The following is a 23125-nucleotide window of genomic DNA, read 5'->3' as shown; positions in this document are numbered from 1 at the left end:
CAAGCATGTATACACTGTCCCCTTGCACATGTGTGAGTTGGCTAATGGTGGTGGTAAAATGTGTCCACCATGTCACAGAGGACTAAACACTTTTACACACTGCATCTCACTTGACTGTTAAACTGTCTCTAGGAATGTCATCATCTTATCCAGTCTGGTTTACTGATGAGAAAGCCCAGACTCTGAGTGCTTCAGTCCCTTGTCTAAGGTCATCTAGAAAGTGGACATGGAGCCAGCCCTCCATCTCATGCCCTTTCCACAGCTTCACATGTTCTCTGCCTCAGTTTCCCCATTTCTAACATTCCCCCTTCTTTCTGTGCTGGAGTGCTGATCTAAGAGTGTAGGGTTGGACATGAATTGTCCTTGGCTTTATGCTGGGGGTCAGGGGAGGATTCATGGGGATGGGAGCAGGAGGTTAGGGTGGGAAGGATGCAGGAAGTGGCAATTATGCATTGGAGTTCCAAGAAAGCCCAGAGTGAGTTTCACCGGCCTTCCAACAGCTTCTCTGAGGACTGTAGTGGAGCTTGTGGTCTGGGATAGACCTCTCCTTTCTTCCCTCAGCATGCATGTTGGACTCCTAGGAATACCCACCCCTCAGAACTGGCCCCACTGCTCCTGGCCCCCAGATGTCTTAGGATGTCATCTGATACTTTGATGAAGGTCTTCACAAGCTCACCCAAGTAGAGAGTCCCCGGTATCTAAAATCTGAACTTGAGAGTGTGACGGGGAGAAACTCTGGTGGGCAGGACACAGGTTAGCCATGTAGCTTCTTGCCTCAGGAAATGTCTGTCTCTTGAATTTCTGTATTTTCCCTAACTGGGGAGCCATGGGCCTTCATCATCCAAATCACGATGACCTCCAGGAGCTGGGGTTGATGAGCGTTGGGACCGGGAGAGGAGTCTTGCTTATGAAGCCAGTCCCTGCAGGAAGGGAGCACTGGTCCTGCCAGCAATGTCTCCCCGGCTTACCTGGGACAATTGCATTGCTGCTGCTCTCCCTGATGGTCCCTGTGCAAATGGTGGCTTTGAAATAGCCGCTGTTGATCTGTCTGCTCCTCTAGGTGAATTACAAGAAAGGCTTTGAACTCTCAAAGGCGCGCTTCCATCTGCCGTTGGACATGGTAACCCTGGTGCATGCCAAGAAGGCTCAGAGCCTGGCCAGCGACCAGGACTACAGAAACCCACTCCCCCAGTACACTTCCTTGGCCGAAGACCTGAGGCTCAGCTGTGCCAAGAAAGCTCACAAGTTGCAGAGAGAGGTAAGGAGACCCAGCCTCTCTCTTGGGGTTCTGTCGGCTCAGATTTGACCATGAGGCAGTGACCCGCGAGCTCCTGTTGGCGCTGTGGGAGGCTCCGGAGGTGAGAAATCCTAAACCTGAGTTTTCTTCGGAAACACTGCCCAGTGTTCCTGCCTAGCACGATTGTACAGATCTAACGGCAGCAGGAAACATTTACTGTTTCTAAGCGTTACGTTTTCATGCATGATCTCATTTAAACCTCAAAATAACCCTATGTCAATAATCTTTACCCTCTTTTATGGAGACATTATAGTGAGGCTCAAAGAAGGGAAATGCATAGCTTGCCTGAGATCACATAACTCTCGGTGAGAAAGGGGGGCTGACATTTGAACTTAGACAGTATCCGACCAAGATGCCTTCAGTTCACAGTTTTGCATATTCAGGATTTGCTAATGGCTTTGCCTCTGGTCTCAGGCTCTTTATGGTGCTTTGTACATTCCCAGGCTGCCCATTTTCTGTGGGAGGTTATGTTCTGTTAGAAGAGGGTGGGTTCAGAGTGGACCCGCTTTAAACGGAGGAGAGTGTCCAGAGGAAGGCAGGACATTGGGCCCCAGAGATACTTCCTGGGTCCCTGAAAGGAGTTGTGGAGATCTTGATGGTTCTCTCACATGCATTTCGAGCTCCTGTCACCTGTTTGCTGAAGCAGGTGGCCTGGGAGTGTTGGGAAGCATTGAGGATTTCCTTTCTCCCAAAAAGAGCCTGGATGTCTCCCCGCAACAGGCAGCGGCGTCCTGTTTGGTGCTCACCTTATTTCCCAGCTTGCTGGGTTTCCGTGCAATGGGGTTTGCAACTAACGGGCCAGGATTGGAAAGCAAAACACTATACAAAACCTGTTTCCTGGTCTGATGGGGCCTGGAAGCAGAGGGTGCTCAGATCTGGGTTATCTGTCATCTCTTCGAATCTTCGTGTGTACACAGTGTTTACTGGATGACATACACTGTCAGGAACCCCAGAGCAGCTGCAGGAACGAGGGAGCTGCCACGCTCAGCTCCAGGCCCGTGTGTCACCTGAGCAGAGCCCTCGCCTCCCCACCTCTCGTCGTGGTATCAGTTGGAAGGCAGCACGCCCAGGGGGGCATCTTGGTGGCTGCAGGATGTGAATTTGGGCACCCTTTAAACTGTCAGCCCGAATCACTCAGGTACACGCACTTGCCCTTACCCGCGATAGACTCAGACAGGTCTGTGCCTGACGACTCTGGAGTCATTAATTAGTTCTTTCTTAACCCATGATTAATTAATGCCACCCTCTGCTGCTGGGTTTTGTTTTAGAAGACCTATTAAACTATCATTTCCACGTTTGCCCCCAGACAACTGACTTTCTGACCACAATCCGCTCCAGCATTTATGTTTTGATAGCCTACATTAAGACAAAAACCTGCCTCTCGTCCCTCTGCAGCTCCTGAGACAAGTGACAACAGAAAGTCTTTTGTCCTGACCTACATTTTCGTTTCCCTGATGAACATTTACTGAGAGGCGTTATGTGTGCGCTGAGGGTGACCTCTCTGGAGAGACTGGCATGGCCTTGAGTTCTAATTATGGTGTGGTCCTGCTGTGGGTCCTCGGGTTTCTCTTCGCTTCCTTGTCCCATGAGTTTGGCTTTTCTGATGCCTCGTGCTGTTTCTCACAGAATTTGTACCGGTCAGACCTGAACTTTATGCGAGGCGTTCCCTGTGTCATTCCGGGCACGTTGGAGATTGAAGGCAGAAAGAAAGCATCTGAACTCATCAGTGAGGTAACCGGGGACCCTGGAAGGACAGGTGACAGATGTCAGTCTATTTCCACTGCAGAAGTCCTCCCCAAGCGCTCAGCTTGCTGCTCACTGCTAGAGCGAGCTAGACGTTCAGCTTAACAGTGGCGACTCACGGCATTACCTCTCGCCGGTCCTTTCCTCTTGCTAGAGTCTCCATTCAGACTGGACGCCTTTTAAGACAGCTTTGCAAATATCAGGCCGGTTCCCCCTGTGAACCCATAAGAATTATTCACTGGCTCGTAAGATCTGCTTTCCTAGGGTACAATGACAAGAAGGCAGGCCTTGGAGACCAACAGATGGGGAGACTGAAATTCTAGGCCGGCACGCATTTGCTGTGTGACCTCCAGCCTGTCACCTGCCCTCTCTGAGTCTCAACTTCTTAATCAGTCAAATGGGGGTACTCCTACCTCTGTCATTTGGTTTTTAGGGGATTAGCACAAATAATCTAAGCAACTGTGCCTCTCTGGTGGCTGGGAAATGATTGCTACAAGCTTGGTGATAATTTCATGGTAAAAATATAGAAGTCTAGGATCCTAAGCTCTTTAAACGCCTGAGGAGTCTTACACCTGCGAGGGCTCTGGGACTTCCCCTCACTGTAGACGCAAGGACAGGAGGCATGATGGAAGGCACTGGAAGTATCAGGTGGGCTCACGCATTGACTAGGAGCTCTGAGAAAATGGAACTGGCTTCACCATGGGAGTTTAGATTGAACTTTGTGCTTTCCTTTTCCAGTGAAATCTCAAAAGAAAGTGGCTTCTGAACCTGATGGTGCATCAGAATCCTCTTTGCAACTTTTAAAAAAACACAGAGTCCTGGGCCCACGGACAGCTTACTGAATCCTGGTCTACAGGGTGGGATGCAGGCATTATGTATTTTTTTAACTTGCACAGTTGTTTCTGGGTTACCCCCAAAGCTGAGGACCTCTGGGTCTCCTGTGAGCAAAGGTTGGGAGCAAAACGTAGATTTCAATAGTCTTGTTCACGGAGGTCTTGAGAGCAGGTATCAGACTGGTTCTGGGGGACAGACTAGCAGCCTCTGCAAAGTGAGGTTTTGTAACTAGTGCTCATAAAGCTGCTTCTGCTTCTGGTTTTATGCCTTCTCAAGCCGTCTTCTTCCCTCAGAGTAAATACCGCCAGCATCCCCAGTCACTCAAGTACACAGCTGTGACAGACACTCCCAGCCTCCTCCATGCAAAACTCAGTAACCAGATCACCAATGAGGTACAACTGGATGGCTTTGGAATGGGCTTTTAAAAAACTGCTAGATCATTCAAAATATGCTTGAATATTTGTGGGGTTGGGGCCAGGGAAAGGGATGTGTGTTTGCATGAAAGTGAAAGAAAATGTCTTATATGGAATGTTAACATTTTCCAGAAAGAAGGCAGGCCTAGTTGGAAATCGGGTTTAGTCTCTAGTCCCAAGGGCAGTCATGGACCAGCAGCACCAGAATCTCCTGGGGGCTTGTTAGAAACACCAAACCTTGGGCCCCACCCCAGACCCACCGAATCCACAAGGTCATCGAGCAGAATCCTCACGGGTTTCCTCTGTGCATTGAAGTTGCAAAGTATTGACCCACAGTTCATCTGTTCTGTCTAGGCACATACTGGCTAACTGCATTTATATGGTCCTTCTGATGGTTCGTGGAGGATGTGTGGTTATCCAGAGGTGGTTGTCCAAGGGCGGTTATGTAGTATGTTGGTCAGATTTCTGGAATTTCTGCTTCCTCCCCTCATTTGCTGTTTGCTCACCAATTTAATCATCTCTAGCAGAGGGGCATACAGGGGAAGGAACCTCATGACATCGGATCATCGTTCCAGCCCCCTTGGTTCTACTCCTTAGTGGCTCTCTTGCAAGTTTGAAATAGAAATTGAGCTTGGCATTGAATTAAATTTGGCATCGTCCTTAGTTTTAAAAATTCTCCTTCTGACTCTTTTAGAAGTCAGTTGAAATTTGGCTTTTTAAACAGTGAGGTTCCACTCTCACCAAAGTCAAAAAGTAAGACACAGCAGCTTGGGATAAGAATGCCCCCAAGGGCTTGTGTAGCGAAGTTCTCAATTTTAAATTCCTCTGGAGCCTTTCCTGCCTGCTGTGTGAGCTGGATGCTGTGGGGTAACAATGCCTCTTAAGGTGGCCTCTGGCCTCAGGGAACTCACCAGCCACAGACCCATTTCTGATCATGAGAATAGATGTTTCCAGAACTGTTCATGAGGCCAGTTCCAGAATTGGCATGAGTTTGTTCATGGGAGGAGCTGGGGCTTTAGTAAAGGATGCGGAATAGAGTTTGGGAGTCTCCCTTCTACCAACCGGAGCTTCTCCTCAATTTCCCAGATCTTAATATTTGTTGTCTTTACGTTATATCCTCAAGGGAAAAGTCTATAATGAGAACCTTAATGATGTGCCTGTGTTTTTCTTTCCTCAGGCTATTGTTGAGTAAAGTGTAGGGGAAGGGGGAAAAAAAAGCACCTTTTTCTTTACCCATCTTAGTTTCTCAGTGGGGATTCTGTCACCAAAGTTAGATTAACAAAAGAAAAGCATACAAGTTTATTTAGTATGAGTTTTACATGATACGGGAGCCTTCATAAGGAGACAAAGACCAGAAGAAATGGTTAAACCTGAACATTTTTGTAGGAGGTTTAATGAAGAGTAGAAAGTCACGGGAAGATGTTATACATGGGTGCACTTAGCAAGGTCTGTTCACTTGGCTTCCCCTCAGCGGCCCTCGGTCTTTGGAGATAAGGATGCTCGTTTCCCCTGGGTGTAGGGAGGACACCTCCCACAGGAGGCTCTTAAGACCTGCGACCTGCGTCAGAGTTCTCCTAACACCTGCTGTCTCTCACGTTCTTTCAGCTTAAAGTATTCAGGACCGCAAGGTGCTATATTTTGGGGTAACCTGTCCTGAACCCCGTCAAAGGCAACTTGCAATTCCTTACATATTCCTTTTATGCCACTCAATTTGACTCATGAAAGACCGTCTTCATTGAAAGAAAGATCATCCCCAAGACAGAAGGTGTCTCCATGACACAGGGAGGGGCCTTCCTCGAGCCTATTTCCCACTTGCAGATGAGGGACTGCCAGCATGGCAGAAACATGCGGCATTGTCTCCTTGCTTGTTCTTCTCTTTTACCCAGCGCCTGTATAAAGCAGCCGGAGAGGATGAGATGCACCGATACACAATGACTCTGGGACTGCCCGAATTTGTCCGAGCGAAAGCAAATGCAGCCAATCTGAGTGATGTAAGCCTTTCTTGTTGCCGAGGTTCAGACATGCCCCAAAGCCGCGTGTGTCTGTGGCTGGGATGGGATCTCACAGGGACCCTTCTGGGGTTCCCAGAAACTTAAAAAAATCTTTTCGATGCTCGTATAAATATGCCCTTTCACAAGTGTGTTGTGTACAAATGCGTCAGCACGCGACACAGCGTGTGTGCTAATGAGATTGTCTTTGCAAAAGAGAGAGCTTTTGCTCATCAGAGATCGATTCTGGAACACTGTACTACAAATGAAAGGGGTAGCCTTTGTTCGCCGATTCATGTAATTTTTTTTTTTTTTAAGAAGATCTACATGTGTTCCTACCGTAGGCAAAATACCAGGAGTCTTGGCGTAATCTCCGTGCTCAAGGCTACAAGCTGACAATAGACGCTCTCCCCTTCCAGGCTGCTCGCGTCTCTGGAGATATAGCCAGTGATGTGAGTTGAATGATATGACCTTCCATCTTGCCTAATTTCTGTTAACTTCATGTAAAACAATGTCTACGGCTGATTTTCCTGAATTAAAGCAAATCTATCACCCTGTGAGACAGGATGTCACCTGCAGAATATATTAGTTAGGAATGAGAGTCTTTGACGGAGGGAGGGAAAGAAAGGCTCTGTTAATCAGAAGCTAAATTCAGGCAAAGGTCTCCAGCAGGAAAGAGATGACGATTTATATCTAATTGCTGTGTGTGGGCCATAGTACCCCCCCCCCGCCCCATAATGTGTGCTCTGCCCAACTTCTTCTGGAATTCGAAAGAGAACTCACTGTAGAAATCGTAACACAGCCCTAACACATCTCCCTCTTGGCTCTCTGTAGTTTCACATGTTGGCGTGAGGATTTGCCAGCTGTGTTTCAGCCACTCTGTTGATAGCGTCCATAGCTTTGGGACATGAAGGTGACTTTCTCTTTCCCACAAACAAATCACAGAAAATGTGGACTTCAAATAAATGGATCCTGTCTTTTGGGTTTCATGTTTTGCCAAGTACGCGTGGTTAAAGCAGAAGTTTCTCTTTTACCTTTTTTGATAAATTCCTTTTGGCCATAGGACATGTTAAGGGGAATGGGGCCTTTTTTTTTGTTCTGAGGATCTGGTTTTAATTAGATAGGAAGAATGGAGCGATGTTTTAATTGTTCATCCCCCAGGGAGGAAGCATGCTCTCAGGCCAACCTCACTTGTGGTTTTTCTTATAATTATCACCTCCTCGCATAAGAATAGGTGGTTTTTCTAGGGTCTGCAGTGAAAATGTGCAGGTGGAATTTAAGCAGGCCGAATGCCGGCCCCTGACGGTGGTCCTCCCTTGCAGTTTCTCTACAGACATGACTTTGTGAAGGAGCGAGGCAGGCTGATCGGGGCCCGGAGCGTGAGTGACGACCCCCGGCTCCAGCACTGCTGGCAGGTGGGACAGCTGCAGAGCGAGCTTCAATACAGACGGGGGGCAGCCAGCAGCCGCGCCCAGTGCCACCTGCCCTTGGATATGATGCACCTGGTCCATGCCAGGAAGGCCCAGGCCCTCGCCAGCGATCACGACTATAGGACACGGTGCCACGAGTTCACAGCTCTGCCTGAGGACCTGAAGATGTCCTGGGCCAAGAGAGCTCATGCCCTGCAGAGTGAGGTAGGGGGCCTTTGGGCCACACAGCAGCCCCTGACCTTTCTCCTCGCACCAAGACTGGGTGTAAATCTCTGCTTCTTCCTTAGTCTTTCCGAATCCCCCTGCCCCACCAATACCAAGACTTGTTGGGTCTCTATGTTAGGTCATCTAGGTTGGAATCATTCAGTCATCTAACAACTGTTTCTTGAGCACCTACTATGTACCAGGCACCATTCCAGGCCCTAGGGATCCCACAATCAACAAAAGAGTCAAAAAACTGCTGTGCTCATGGAGCTTCAGTATATGGGAGGGAGGTAGAATATGATAAGTAGGACACATAGTATGTCGGATGGTGACACGTGTTGTGGAGACAGACGAAGCAGGGCAGGGGGGTAGGCGTGCAGGTGTGTTTGGACCTGCACATGTGCAATTTAAAATCAGGGGTGGGGTTCAGGCAGTTCCCACTGAAAAGGCGACATGAACAAAGAGCAAAGTTGATGAGGGAAGGGGATACCACTCCAGCCAACAGAATAGCAAATCCAAGGGCCAAGGCTCTGAGTGGGAGGAGTCTCAGCTTATCTGAGGCTGGCGTGAAGCAAGTGGGCAAGTGAGAAGGCTATGGTCCAGAGTGGGGTCTGAGAGAGTTTACGGGGCTGGACGTTGTGTGGTGGGGGTGAAGGTCATGACCAGAAAATATGGCTGACACTGACCAACTGGCTGCCATTACTGTCCCTTTTGCTATAACGCCGTGAGGTGGGGATGGTCGTGACTCCTCTTTTACAAATGAGGTCATGCGGGAGATCCCCAGGCAGGACTGGCTCCAGAACTCACGATCTCACCCATCTTGCTCTTAGGGAGGGAGCTCACGTGCTTCCTACAACACTGGTGTAGACGCAAACACAGAAGGGAGAGGTCCTCACCCAGGCAAGGGCACCAAGCAGGTTGGTGGGGAGCCCCTCCCACACATGCTGGAGTCATTCCAATCCCCCCTCCACTCCTCAGCTTCCTCCACCGGGACCTCCTAACGAAGACAGTGTGGGCGTGGTCAGCACATGTGAACCACATGGTGTGTGGCAGGCGCTGTGCCACGAGATCTGGCACGCGTTGTCTCTCTAGGCCTCTGAGCAGTCCTATGAGGAAGAAACTCTCTTTTTAGAGCACAGCCGATGGGACTGTTGTCACATTAACCCTTCCCATCCGTATCAGGGTTTCTCAACTCCAGCACCCCGGATGTTCTGGGCTGGAGAATTCTTTGGTGTGGGCCCTGTCCCATGCCTCGCAGCATCTCCGGCCTCTACCCACGAGATGCCAGTGGTGCTGCCCTCCCCCAAGTGTGGCAGTCAAAATGTCTCTAAATATGGCCACATGTACTTGGGGGACAGAATCGCACCCAGTGGAGAACACAGCTGGCAGTTGAGGACTGGTCTGTATGAAGCACCCAGCATGGTGCCTGGTCCATAGAAACATGCCAGTAAGTGTTAGCTGTTTGGATTGTTCTCTGCACTGAGCCTGTCGATTCTGGTTGTCTTTAGGGCAATGACTGCTCTTAGCTTGAGTTATATTCACAGGCAAAATACTATAAACATGTAAGTGGGGGTTACTTATGAGTCAGTGCGGTCATGGTTTAATGATCACCTCATTATTCATCACAGTTTGCTGGGAGGGCAGCATCACAGGGTTCGAGAGCAAGTCAAGTGTGGAGCAGGGGTTGTTCATTGGGCCCCACACAGGACATAGTTACCAAGGTGCCAGTCCCTGTTCTACTGGAAAGGCCTTCCACTTGCTAGACGGATAGCCCACCGCCTGCAAGAAAAGCTCATGGCGTGACCCTCCTGTCAGTGGGCTATTCCTGGGAGAGGGGGAGTAGGAGAGAAACATCTGGGGCAGGGCAGATCCCAGAGGGAGATACACAGGCCATCTGGGAGAGGCGAGGGGGGCCCAGCTGGGAGCCTGAAGATGTTCTTTGGAAGCCCCACTTTGTCACTTACTGGCTGTGTGTCCTCGAGCTGTTCCTTCACTTTCTAGGCCTCCATCCATCTAACAGAAGAGCAAAGAGGGTTGATTTGACTGGTGACCTCAGATTTCAGGGTTCATGGGTAGATGTTTTTAAGATGGTGGCATCAATATATTATCAGATTTTTTTTTACTAAGTGGGAAAAAAAAAAAACCCTAAACATTATCTCAGGTTGCCAAATATATCACAGTGGTTTTCTCCTGAGAAGAAAGTATATTTTAACACTAAAATAAGTAGGAAGAACAATCTAAAAAGAAGAGGACTTTCCAAGAAACAGTGGTTGGCACTCTTAAATGGACATTTTATGAATAGGATATGTATTAAAATTTTGAATGCCGAGAAACTGTTGCTTAATTTTTTAAATCACCCTATTGCTCTTCATGCATTGCTTTATAGGCTTGAAGTTTGTTTTTTGGGGGGTGTGGATTCCAAGGTGCTATGAATACAGGACGCCCCGTAATGTCCAGCTGGCTCTGAGGCTTCCGTTTTCTTGCAGGCGTTATTGAAAATCTAATTTCATGTGGTTACGTTGTGTAGAAAAAGGAACAAAGGCTCCACATGTCTTCACTCGATTTGGCAGAGTCTGGGGGAGGAACAGTATCCCTGGACTGCAGCTGCTTCTCCTGCCCTCTCCTCCCCAGGCCAGAAAGAAAGCTATGGGTCGGGCCAGAGGGAGCCAAGAGGTGCTCACCCCGAGGGCGAAGGTCTCAGGCCATGATCGCTCAAGGCATGCCTGGGCCTCCAGAATTTATCTCAGACACATGCTCTGCCCAGGGAATGCTGTACTGCAAATGGCCGTGATCTTGCACGGGGGCTTCGGGGAGTCCTGAAAAGCACCTTGCGAGGACTGTCAAGGGGACAGCCCTGACCTTGGGTAGACTTTTACAGCTGCGTGACCTTGGGTAGACTCCCTAAGCTTTCTGAGCCTCAGTTTCCTCATCAGAAACAACAACAATAACAATAGCTAAAATGTATGGAATGTTTATTCTGGACTGGGCATTTGCTCCAGTATTTTGCATGAACTATCTCATTTAGTATCTAGGTACGTACCGATAGGACTCCCATTTTTACCTATGTGGCAACTAAAGCACCTATGATCTTAAGTCACTTGCCCAAGGGTCACAGGCTGGCAGGGAAACAACTTGCTTAGACCCCAAGTCAGAGGTGAAGCCCCACGCTGGTCTCTGGACTCCTGGTTTGGTGCTCTTTGGCTCCCCCGGGTGGCTGGATTAGGAACCCAGGCACGCCGACTCTTAAGGGTTCTCTTAATGACAGTCTGTCTGGTACACCCAGAGGACAGCCGCCCATGGCTCTTCTGAGGATCTGAACAGTCACTTGAACACCAAGATTGTTCTGCAGATGGGCATAAGAACCCCGCCTTTGCAGGGTGGTGTGAGCACTGCACGAGATGATGAGTCTAAAGCAAACCATGCCCTCTGCTAGAAGGTGATTATATAGATTTTCGTTAATATGACAGCTATACCTCCTCCCTTGGTCGCCTCCTGGGTGCAGTTGTTGATGTTGTTGGAAATTGGGGACCCAAAACTGCAGCCCGTGCTCCAAAATGGGGGTCCCGGGAAACCCCACGTATGAATCTGAAGGTGGCTTCTAGGCCTTAATCCATGCGAGGGAAAACAGCAAGACTGCCATCTGGGGAAGGCAGGCGCAGCTGGGCAGCTCGAGAGGGTCTCTTATTACCTTGCCATCCTTCTTCAAAACCATCTTTGGGTAGCTGATTCTTCTCGACTCCCCTCCTCTCTCCCCCTCTTTCATCATGAAGTCCGGGGCAGGCGTGTTGTTTTTAGGGTCTGCGTGAATAGTCAAACCTGGCCTGGGAGCTGGAATATCAAGAGACAATCCATTTGTAAGAGAGTCTGAGGCCCAGTCAGATCTTTGGGGAACCTGCATCTTGCTTTCCGACTTAGCTGCGATTGTACTGTTCAGCTCAACAAAAGGCGAGTTGAAAGAGTGCTCCCCACTTCATCTTGCGTATGAAAGGAGCAAGGCCTGGCTGTGAAGAGGCCCTGTAGGATTATTCTCTCTAACTTAGAAATTTATCCAATTTTCTCTGTTCTTTATCAGAGTGGAAGGCAAAAGCTTTGCCGGTGTAGACCGAAAGATCGCGGCATACAAAGCAATCTTACTGACATGGGGTTTTGAAACCTGCTCCTGAAACTGAGTGATACCTCCCTTCACCAGTCGGAAGGCAGAGTGGAATTTGCACAGGGGCATTAACCAGCAGACAGTAGATCAGAAACGGACCCTCTTTGAGGCCAGCTGTGAGGGACGCTGTGAATCCTGAAATGAAAGGAAACTAAAAAGGCCAGAAGACTGGTTTCTGGAGTGATATTCCATGTTACAGCAGAGCTTATATCTAAATTAGAGAAATGCTATCAACTTCGTTTAGATCCAGATTTGAGATTTCCTTAAAGAGTCCTTTTCCACCTTTAAAAATGCCTAATTTCCATAAAGAGAAGAAGAAAAGCATTCCTACGACTGTCTCATCCTAGGTAATGGTGGACAGATCGTGGAATGGTAATAAGATTTCACGTTTTAGGAGACTCCTAATCAGACCCATTGTCCTACAGCACCGCTTAGGATTGTCTCTCAGGAATGCCGCTGTCGTTCTAATCATCTGAGTCCTTAAAATGAAGAAAATGGTAAGGCCTAGCCCATCTTTGTGATACAAGCAAATCTCGAGACAACAGTGGGAGGGGGAGGTAAATCCAAGCACAAAAAAATTAAAATGGCTCACATGCTGTAGGCCAGTTGTATCTAAGTGTGTGTGGTTCTGAGAGTCCTGCTGGCATTGTCTCTGCCCCTTTGCTCCCCCACCACCACCACGAGACAAAACCAGATCCGACGCATTGAGTGGCCTTTGCTCCTGAGGCCTCTCCGGTGTTCTCACGAGAACAGAAGGGTTGTTATGACCTTCAGCTATCACAGAAAGAAACTGAGTCACATTTTGGTGAAGTGATTTGCTCTGAGTCCCAGCAGGTTTGACCCAGAGCTCTGGGCCCTTTGATCACCTGAAGGTGGGTAACACTGTTCTATTTAGGCAGGCAGGAAGGCAGACAGGCAGGCAAGCAGTCGCCTCACTGCCAGAAGGGAACAGAATCATCCAGGCTGATGGCTGAGCTTGGGTGTAGACCTCCACTCTTTCTTTAAGCGATCATATGCACCCATTACCTTGGCTTCCAACGCTGCCCGCTCACAGGTGGGGCCTGCTTGGATCTTCGTGTGATCTATTATTTAGCTCCTGGCAGAGTGCACACACTCACACAGTTTGACTTGACGATATGCAGGATGTGCTCCGAAGGAGATGCTGACGTGTTACAATGGAGATGAATACAGAGGCCGTTACAAATCAAGCACCTTGAAATCACCCGACAGCCTTTGGCACTCTTTTGGTAAAAACCAATGATCTTCTTCCCGCAGTTTCACTACAAGTCAGACCTGATGGGCATGAAGGGGACAGGATGGCTGACGCTGAGTTCCCCACAGTTGGAGAGTGCAAAGAAGGCCGGCGAACTCATCAGCGAGGTACCACACCCCCAACTCTGTCATAAATGCAACCTGGCATTTATTTCCTCCTGAAGAGGGAACCGGCTTATGGGGTAGAAACCCTAAAGGGGCCTCATGGCCACTGGACCCTCCAGTGTTTTTCCTGGCCTTTTGCAACCAAATCGCAAGACAGAACAAGACTTCCCTCCAGATGAGTTCACTTGCTGGGGCGTCAAAGGCATGTTCCATACTGGGCAATGAGGGACAGATGACGCACTAGAAGGTTCTCAGTACGTACATCAGGTCGTTATGAGCTAAGCTGGCCCATTGTTTTCTTGGGGGCACAGAATTTGCCATCCACCTACAGAATTTATGCAGAGGGTCCAGTGTCTGGGGTTATCTGATTTCAGATGGCATTTCACACTGCAGAGGGATGGTTACCTTTACCGAACTCCCCACTGTATTGGTGGCCTGGAGATTCTTGCCCAGGGATACCCTTGAGGGTGGCGCTGCCTTCTTCCATCTCTTAGTAGCAGAACTTATTTGGACAGGGTCCGAGGATGGCCCAGTTGGTGCTAAGCCCCTCCCTCTACTGAATTCCTTTATTGTGATATGCCTTGGAATTGTGCCGGAGAGTAAATGCTTGTCCACAGAGGCAGCTTGGAGCCCTGTGAGTTACCCACCAAGAAGAGAGACTTGTTTTCCGATACCATCATTGGCACATCTGTTACTGAGTAGGTGGGGTGAAGCTGCATCCAGAAAAATGCATGATATTCACCTGTTTCGTGGGATCCGTATCTTTCTCTTACAGACCAAATACCGTAAGAGACCAGATAGTATCAAGTTCACCACGGTGGTTGACTCCCCGGACCTGGTTCATGCCAAGAACAGCTACATGCATTGCAACGAGGTGGCTATGTTTTCATCACCAACCCTAGGTGCCCAGGAGTGGGTAGTACTGCTCAGTACTCCGTGCTTACGAGCACGGACTTGGGATAGCTGGGAGTGCAAACCTTCTGTCTACTACCTGGGGGATCTAGGGCCAGTTACCTGCTCTCTCCTAACCTCCATTCCCTTATTTGAAAGGAGGGCAATGATAGCACCATTTCATCAGATTAAGGGAACTAAATGAGAATTAAATAAATAAATGAATGTGAAGCTTTTAGCAAGTATGGGGAACGGAGTAAGTCCTCAATGCATGCCCCTTATTATGATTTGGTTCGTAATCATAGCAACAATAATACTGTGTATTACTGATGATCTGCTCAGCACTAGATGAGATACGTCTTAATTATTAATAGATGGTGATGGAATTAAAAGCTGAACATAACCCAGTTAGAAAAAAAAAGAACAGCTATATTAAAAGCTTCTTTCTGCTTCTACTCTCTCCGTATGATTTAGCCTCATTTCTTCTCTCCTATATTTATTTCGAAGTATAGGAAGTTAAATATTTTTTCTCTGAACTCGTCAAAGGATTTGATTTTGCACGCACAGTGACAAAGCCGACCCCTGGTCACACGGAGTCCAAATATACTGACAGGTTTATGTTCACGAAGCCCAAATTCAATTTGGAAAAGGATCAGAATATTCAATACTATATTTTCCTCACTAAAAGTAGATGAGACTCAATCCCTTCCTAAACTTCTTTGCAACCCTTAGATCACTGCTCTAAAAATAGCAACTAAGGGAAAGCTTGAGTTTTAAAATTGTGTCTTCCAGGGACCCAGGTAGACTATGAAAACTTTAATTTTCTGAAAACATATTAAGGCATTTTAAGATTAAAAAAAGACTTATTAGTGGTTGTGTCTTTTTATTATTACTATTTATGTCAAGCAATAAGGGCATTAAGACATCTCGGTACTAGTAGAAACCTTGAACAATGCTCAATTGCAAAGATTCTCAAAAGAGCCACGTACCTTATACTGTTTGTAAAACCACACAGGTGTGGCCAACCAGGATGTTGGTTTGGGGCCCATTTGGAGCAGATCTTGTTAAATATTTTAAATAGGGTCTCCTTACCCCCAGCCGGCCCTACGTAGCTCTGGGCACGTGGGCCCTCTCCATCAGCCGGTGGGTTCTGGAGGGATGCTTTCTGTGTGCAGGGCTGGGTTCTGCTCCCACGACCAGCACCCGGTGGGGAGGGGCAGCCTGCTTCTCACCTGTAACCTCAGCCAGAGCCTGTTCTGCATTTACCGTGAGCCTGTCTTCCCCACAGCGCCTGTACAGGTCGGCGGATGCGGAATCCCTGCACAGGTACACCCTGATCCCCGACCACCCCGATTTCGCCAGAGCCCGCCTCAACGCGCTGCATCTGAGTGACGTAAGTGAAGTCATGCTTCATGGGGCACGTGCCTCCTCCTGCAACTGCGTCTACACCCAAACTGGATTCTATTTGTTGGGGGGAGAAAAGTCCCAGGAAGGAGGACTTGAGACAGAAAGAACGCAGGGACCGAGAATGAGACAGCCCCCATGTGTGACTCTGAGCCCGTTTCCTCGTGGGGCCTCAGTTTCCTCAACTGGAAAATGGGACGGAGCTGGGCCAACCAATGCCTGTGGTTCCTTCTGGCTAGCAAATTCTGGTTCTGGGTGTGAGGGCCAAGACCGCAATCATGTGCTCCCCCAGCCCTGGCAGGCATAGACACCTGCTCTGTTTCTTTCCTGGACGCGTCTCCTCAGCCCTCAGAGCAGGGTGACTTTGGAGGCACAGTGGCACTTTCTCACCGCGCAATTGTCGTCCATCGGGTACAAACACAAGCGGCTCCTTTGTGTGTGAGGCGGTGGCCTCCACACTTCTGTTTCCCTTAGATGTCTGCCCTTTGCGTGCATAACCAAGATGCCGTTTCCTAAACCCAGGCTTGTTGTTAGCGGGGGTTGGAGGCCCCCGGTTGCCATAGAATAGGCTGCGCTCGGCCAGCAAAGCTGTGATCCGGGGATAACAGGTAGCCAGGCGGCAGAATCAAAAGACGCCGTCAGATCAGAATCACACAGGCTGAGTGTGTCGGCCTGGGGCCGCACGGGGCCTCCCAGAGTCCGGCCATTCTTCCCTCCCTGGCCTGACCATTGTATCCTGGGGCTCCGTGCAGATCAACAGCTGCTCCCGCGCACCCCAGAGGTGGCTGCCTTGCAGGGGTCGGCGAGAGGCGCCTTCTAGTTAGCGTGTGTATTAGTTTGTTGCGTTTGTAAAGCCCTGTGGGATCCCACGCAGTGAATGCGATGGTGCTTTGTAAATATGAGTTATTATGACCATTTGAGGCTTTTGAGGGATGTGCGAGCGATAATTTTAGAACAGCAGCTCTGGTAGGCTGACCTCCATCTGGGGGAAGCGGGACCTCCCCCTCAGCAGAGCCGGGACAAAACAGCCATCGTATTAGTGCTTCGAGGATGGGGGAAGGCTGGGCCTCCATGGGCTGCATGCTTGGAGGCCCAGAGCCCTGAAAACTGGGGTAAAGCCTCCAGTCCATTTGGGGCCCAGCTGAAGGAGGACGGCTACCCCGGGCTGGTGACAGAGCATCTTCCGGCTCACGAGGGATGCCAGTCTGCAGAGTCCTGGAGCTGAAATTAGCCGCCGGGGCATGCGGATATGGAGAACTCATGAACCTCTTTTGAAAGAGCACTTCTTCGGGGGCGTGGAGAATGCACACAATTGGATCAAGTGCTCCGTGAGGAAGATGTGGAGGGAAAGTGACCTTCCTGGGCAAAGAAAGCCATTGAGATGTGTAAGGCAGCCGAAATAACTAAAAATCAAATGACTCTAATGTGTGAGGATGAGGACAAAACTGCGCCCACTGTGATAAAGAAGAGGAACGCCCAGGGTTCCAAATCAAAGAGCCTACGGAATCTAAAGGCTCCCAGTGGCAAGGCAGAAACCTCAACAGAATAAAAAAAACTCAGGGAGGAAGTGATCACAATCAAGCAAATAGTATACAGGGAGAAGGAGCAGGAGAAAGGGAGCTGGCGCCTTGGGGAGAACCCCAATTTCGGCCACGCTCGCTAGGTGACCCTCCGCTGTAGAGGCTCGGAAGCTGGGGTGCATTGGACACCAGAGTGGGGCAACGTCAGAGTTTGATGCTGAGGAAAGTTTGGCATCCTTACTTCGCCCAGATCCGGTGTGGAGGCCCTTTGTGGGAAGGCACCAGCTGTCCCCTTCCCAGGGGATGCTAAGGACTTGGACTCTATTTGCTATATATACTGCTACTTGTGGGGCCACTGTATCAGGGAGCATAAGGCTAAGGGTGATGGTTGCTCTGTCATTATCTGAATGTTTCTCCCCTTCTACCGATCCCTCGGTCCTGCCTGCTCAACTTGGTGGTGACCCAGTAAACTTGGGGCCCTGTTTGTGACCCATCAATTAGGCGATTATTCCAATGACTATTGGCTCTGTATGTCTAGGGCCCTGAACACAGCAGGTATTTGGCTCATGGTTGGTGTATTGGATGTTGGAGTTGGAGGCAAAGATGAAGGTGAAGGTGATGGATGGCAGGAAGTAACAATGTGGAGCTCCCCCGGGCCAGGCTCCAGCTCCGGGGGCGGCTCTGCTTCCAGGACCGCTTGTGCGGTGAGGCGAGGCACTTTGCTTTTTATCTGCCATCCTTCCTTTGCTTAATCCCCTCAATCCCCTGTAGAACAGAGCCTCGGCCATGACCTGTATTTCCAAGTGACCAAAGTAAGGTTCTTCAGGTGCCTCCTGACCTGCCGTGGCTCTTGGAATGAATGAGCCTCCGACGCGGCCTGGGGCTGTGACTTCATCACCTGCCGCTCCTGGGCCTCACCTGCCGTCTCCCTTCTCTGTGGCTGAATAAAGGACAGCCCTCCACTGGCATCTCCAGATGGCTCCTTTCATGGAGCCATTCCCTTATCTTGAAAAAAAAAATATTAGCTACATGAAGGCATGGGAGATTTTGATGCTGTCTCGGGTATGTGGGTCTACCTGAGGACCAAGAGGATGTGATTACAGACTCCTGGAGGGTGTGCGAGAACAACTTCAAAAGGGAAAAAATGAAAGAGGAAGATTGAAATACATGGGTCAGGAACTCGGTCAGGTTCTTGGCAATCCATTTCATTCAGGTGGAGGCTCTTCCCTCCGTGCGGGCACCACGGGTGCCTATGGGAGGCGGCACGCTTCATAGAGATGGTGTGACATGGCTTCAGAAGTAGCCGAGGGGCCCGTGCGGAGTCGTTGGAGCTAACAAACACATGGGTGCCAGGACCCAAGGAATAGGGCTTTCAGAATGAGGAAGAAGCAGAGTTCTTGAACTTCGAGTTCCGGCATCTAGAAGCTGAAAACCCAAGGCACTGAAAGTAAATGCAAAGACAGGAAGGAGTAGAGCGGGGACCTCTGGTACCAACAGGATGTAGCAAATGAGCCAGACCCGCAGACTGCAGGCCCCCCAGAGAAGGGCCTGATGCTCGGGTCAGGAGCTTAGATCTGAGCCCTCATGGCCAGCCCCACCGCTCCCAGAGCTTGGGGACGTCCTTGGGATGGATGTGGGGTCATGGCTCTGTCCTTGGACACCTGCAGGATAGAGGGTATGCGTTCATTTCTGCTCAGAACTAACAACTAATGCCCGGTGTGGCGTTCTCACTCCCTGCTCACTCAGTTCTCTCTTTTCCCCATCTAGAAAGCCTACAGAAACTCTTGGGAACAGACCCGGGCTGGCAGCTATGACTTCAGGCTGGACGCCATCCCATTCCAGACTGCCCGGGCATCCAGGGAGATCGCCAGTGACGTAAGACCTCAGGCTCTCCCCCTGTCACTGATAGGTTTGACTGCTTTTCACAGTTCTGTTGAAAAGCAAACCACCAGGAACCCAAACTGACCAAGTATTTCAAATGAAATTAAAAATAGGCCTTATTTTCTAGTACCTTAGCCAGAAATTTCAGATTGGGGGGGACACTCTTAAAAGTTGACGTATGTGTATCTAAAAGTCAACTAACATGTGACTGGTGTGTTGTTGCACAATAAAGGGACTTCTAGCTGAAGTGCAAGGTGACAGGGTGGAAAGAGATTGAGCTTTTCCCCTGGATTGATTTTGAGTTCAAATCCTGGCTCAAGTCACTTAGGACTCGGCTGTCTGGTGTTGGGCAAGCTGCTTACATTCTCTGAAAGCAGATTTCTCCATCTCCAGAATAGGAATTTAATTTTCATCTCCTAGGATTGATGGAGGATTGAAAACAAAATGGTTTATAGTGTCATGCAAGTAACAGGTGTTCAAACCATGGCAGCCATTTTTATGGAAGAGGAAGGTAGATCACGGATCACACATGAATAGCTTGTGTCTGCCCACAGTCAGTCCAGAAATCAAGAACAAGCATTCAGAGACATTCTTAGCAACTAGCCATTGTGACAACCAAGCCTGTGCCTGGTGGACTCGCCGGGAGGCAGGCAGGGGCTGGTTTGGGTGTTACCACTACATACTAATCAGATGCAGTAGAAGCACCTATGGGACTTTGATGGATTGGAAATTGAAACAGCAAAACAAAATGAACCTGGTCCTTCCCTAGAGATGGTTTGAGGAACCTGGACAGGGTCCCCTANTGGGACTTTGATGGATTGGAAATTGAAACAGCAAAACAAAATGAACCTGGTCCTTCCCTAGAGATGGTTTGACGAACCTGGACGGGGCCCCTGTAAGCTGGGGAGAATCAAAGGAAGAGTGGCTGCTGAGAGAGTGGGCACATTTCTCTTCCTGTTGGGTTATTCATTGCAGCAGCATGAATACCCTTGGCCGCCACTCAGTGGGCATGAACCTGTGCCAGACATGGAGCTCAGCCCCCATCTCGTTGAATCCTCTCTGTGTCCCGTGGGGCGGAGGCTCGTTCCCCCGTTTTATCAGGTGGGGAAACAGAGGCTTAGAGAGACTCAGTAACTGGCCCCAGGCCACACAGCTAGAAGGTAGCAGAGGGAGATCTAGATCCCAGGTCTACCTGAATCTGAAGCCGTGCTCTTACCCCATCGTGGAACTTCCTGCTGAGAATCTTGTGGGCTGGCCCGGGAGGGGAGGCAGGCCCCCAGGACCCATCTCTGCTCCTCTGACCTACAGTTCCGGTATAAAGAGGCCTTCCTGCGGGACCGGGGCCTGCAGGTTGGTTACCGCAGCGTCAACGACGACCCAAGGATGAGGCATTTCCTCAGCGTCGGCAAACTCCAGAGTGACAATGAGTACAAGAAGGACTTTGCCAAGAGTCGGTCCCTGTTCCACTGCCGCCCGGACCAGCCCGGCTTCCTCCAGGCCAGGAGGAGCCAGCAGCTGGCCAGCGACGTGTGCTACAGGCAGCCCCTGCCCCAGCCCACCTGCGACCCGGAGCAGCTGGGCCTGAAGCACGCACAGAAGGCCCACCAGCTGCAGAGCAATGTGAGCTCCCCCCAGACCGAGAGCCTTCCTCCGCTGCCTTGGCCACCACACCACATCCCACATGACCTTCTGGGGGTGGGGGGAGCTGGGCTGAGATAGAGCCCGGGAGACCTAACACTGTAGTGCCAGAAGGAATAATAATTGTAATTTGTTGAGTCTTTACCGTCGGCCAGGCTCAGTGCCAAATGCTTTCTCAAGCATCACGCCACGGAGCTCCCGCAGCAACCCATCCCTGCCCCATTTTCAGATGAGGAACCGCAGGCCTGGAGAGGTTAGGGAACTGACTCAAGATCACCCAGCAAATAAGTGGCAGATCTCAGATACGAACCCTGTTTGGTTTGATGTGGGAGCTCAAGCTCTCAATGGTTCTGCCATGCTGTTTCCAAGAGGTCTTAGCAGTTCCCTAACTCGGTCCTTGCGCTTTCCCTGGGAGGCAGCTGAAGCCCAGAGAAGGGAAATGGCTTTCCCAAGGCCACAGAGTGAGTGGAGGTCGGGGCTGAGACTTGAACCGATCCTCCCCACCTTCCACCCCCAGTGTCGCTCTCATTGCGTGAGCGGAAAGACACAAAGCTCGGCGACATGCTGGCCCAGCTCACAGCGCATCGGGCCCTCTGTGCCAGGGAGCTTAGGAGGAGTTTGCCCCTCCTCGTCTTGGCTTTATTGACGACGGCATATGCTCCATTCCACAGAGGCCACTGTGTGGCCAAACCACCCCAGACCCTGCTGACCTATTCCTCTTGCTTCCCTCCGTCCCCTAAGGTGAAGTACAAATCAGACTTGAACCTGACCAGAGGTATCGGCTGGACACCTCCCGGCTCCTACAAAGTGGAAATGGCTCGGCGGGCAGCGGAACTGGCCAAGGCGGGGGGCCTGGTTCTCCGGGGGGCTTCTGTGAGTAGCCAGCCGCAAACCCATCCCAGCCAACAAGGCTGTGGGGAAAGGCAAACTCATTGTTTCTTTTCAAACTTTATTTTTGGCCAAAGGTCAGCTGACTCTAAAGAAGTGTGAAATGCAGCTGGAGAAAGGCGCCTAATTTCATGGGTCTGAGATGACCAGGCTGATGACACCCGGGTTAAACTTCCTGCAGGGTTTTCTCTGAAGTCGCAGCCATTAGTTGTGCGGAGATAAGCCTACCGGGGCTCCTTCAGTCACGGGCCACGGCAGCCCAGGCTGTGCTGACTGCTTGCTCGTTACATCCACAGAAAGGGTCAGGGACTCGCTGGCTGCAACAGTCTGGGTTTTGAACCCTACTTTGTTCAGAAGAAAGGCGCCACATCTAAATGAGAGATTGGCTTTGCTTCTTTCTCCTTCTTGCCTCGAGGATCCTTTCTCTTGGGGAGGGTGGAGGAGGGGAAGGGCAGGGGAGGGGGAGCATTTGAAATGCTCCCAGGGCATCTGAGGCTGCTTGTCCTGTGGGAGCTGGGCAGAAGCTTCATTCTGACCCAGGGAGGTATGTTTGATTTCCGCAGGGGGGGCCAGAGGCTATGGAGCCCGCATATCATCAGAGGGGGGACGTGAACCCAGATGCCACGGAGATTCTGCACGTCAACAGGAGGAAGGTTCTGCCGTTGTGAGCAGCGTTCACCGAGGATTTTTGGGAAGGGGGCTCGGAGGAAATGTGCCCACCAGAGACATGCTTCCGTTTGAGCGAGCTGAAAAAACCGTGCATCAGCCCATCCCCGAGCAACCTTTACTAAAACAATGACTCTCAGAAAGCCACGGAGAATGTTGTATTTTTGGTCCCCCGTCTGAACCTGGAAGGGGGTGGCTGGGTCTGTGGCGTGTCTTGGGTGTCTGGGGTGAGGAATAAAGATGTCAAGGTGACTCCCACTGGCTCCGGTCGTTCTGAAATCCCACATTTGCAAATGTCTGAGGTGACTGTGGTCTGTGATTTTCTGGAAGGTACCATCGTTTGAAGGGAAGCCAACAAAGTATCTGTTGGGTTGATTCTGGCATTTCTTGGGCTACCCACGAAGCAGCCTGATAAAGCGGTAGACATGCTGGTCCAGGGATCCCCAGGCTGGGTGGCGGTTGTCTCTGCTCAGAGCATGGACCCTCAGCTGTGTGGCCACCTGGGGGCTCCCAGCGTGTCCGGTGCTGCCCATGAGGCCTGGCCTTGTCTGGGTGCTCAGGACAATGGGCTCTCAGGTTCAGAAGACACCTTATAAGCCACCCTCCTTTTGGATGGTGGCTTTGATCCAATTCAGGAATTTGGTAACTTGGGTATAGACTCCTGGCTTCTTCCCACATTCCAGGCCCCAGCTCACTATCCCATAGACGTAGTAGGTGCCATCCTTCTCACAGGTCAGAGGGCCTCCAGAGTCACCCTAAGGGAGAAAAAGAGACATGAGTTCAGCTTTGTGAATCAGA

At 50.2% G+C, this 23125-nt stretch overlaps 1 protein-coding gene across 5 annotated transcripts in view; it reads left to right on the top strand.

Moving 5' to 3' along the window:
• LOC100467296 (nebulin-related-anchoring protein) overlaps nucleotides 1-22799 on the top strand; it is a 69714-nt gene extending 46915 nt beyond the window's left edge. For 4 of the 5 annotated variants that reach the window (XM_019805782.2, XM_019805776.2, XM_019805779.2 and 1 more), the window contains 13 exons: nucleotides 1061-1258; nucleotides 2924-3028; nucleotides 4168-4266; nucleotides 6174-6278; nucleotides 6620-6727; nucleotides 7598-7909; nucleotides 13338-13442; nucleotides 14215-14313; nucleotides 15619-15723; nucleotides 19022-19129; nucleotides 20444-20755; nucleotides 21515-21646; nucleotides 22225-22799. In XM_019805782.2, coding sequence (XP_019661341.2) covers nucleotides 1061-1258; nucleotides 2924-3028; nucleotides 4168-4266; nucleotides 6174-6278; nucleotides 6620-6727; nucleotides 7598-7909; nucleotides 13338-13442; nucleotides 14215-14313; nucleotides 15619-15723; nucleotides 19022-19129; nucleotides 20444-20755; nucleotides 21515-21646; nucleotides 22225-22329 — 1893 coding nt within the window. In that variant the 3' untranslated portion in view covers nucleotides 22330-22799. The remainder of the gene's footprint in view (nucleotides 1-1060; nucleotides 1259-2923; nucleotides 3029-4167; nucleotides 4267-6173; nucleotides 6279-6619; nucleotides 6728-7597; nucleotides 7910-13337; nucleotides 13443-14214; nucleotides 14314-15618; nucleotides 15724-19021; nucleotides 19130-20443; nucleotides 20756-21514; nucleotides 21647-22224) is intronic. The other variant, XM_034663294.1, reaches the window with a different exon arrangement.
• The last annotated feature ends 326 nt before the right edge of the window (nucleotides 22800-23125 follow it).

Source organism: Ailuropoda melanoleuca, chromosome 6 (assembly GCF_002007445.2).
Source record: "Ailuropoda melanoleuca isolate Jingjing chromosome 6, ASM200744v2, whole genome shotgun sequence".
Taxonomy (NCBI): domain Eukaryota; kingdom Metazoa; phylum Chordata; class Mammalia; order Carnivora; family Ursidae; genus Ailuropoda; species Ailuropoda melanoleuca.
This window is presented reverse-complemented; position numbering and strand designations above follow the sequence as displayed.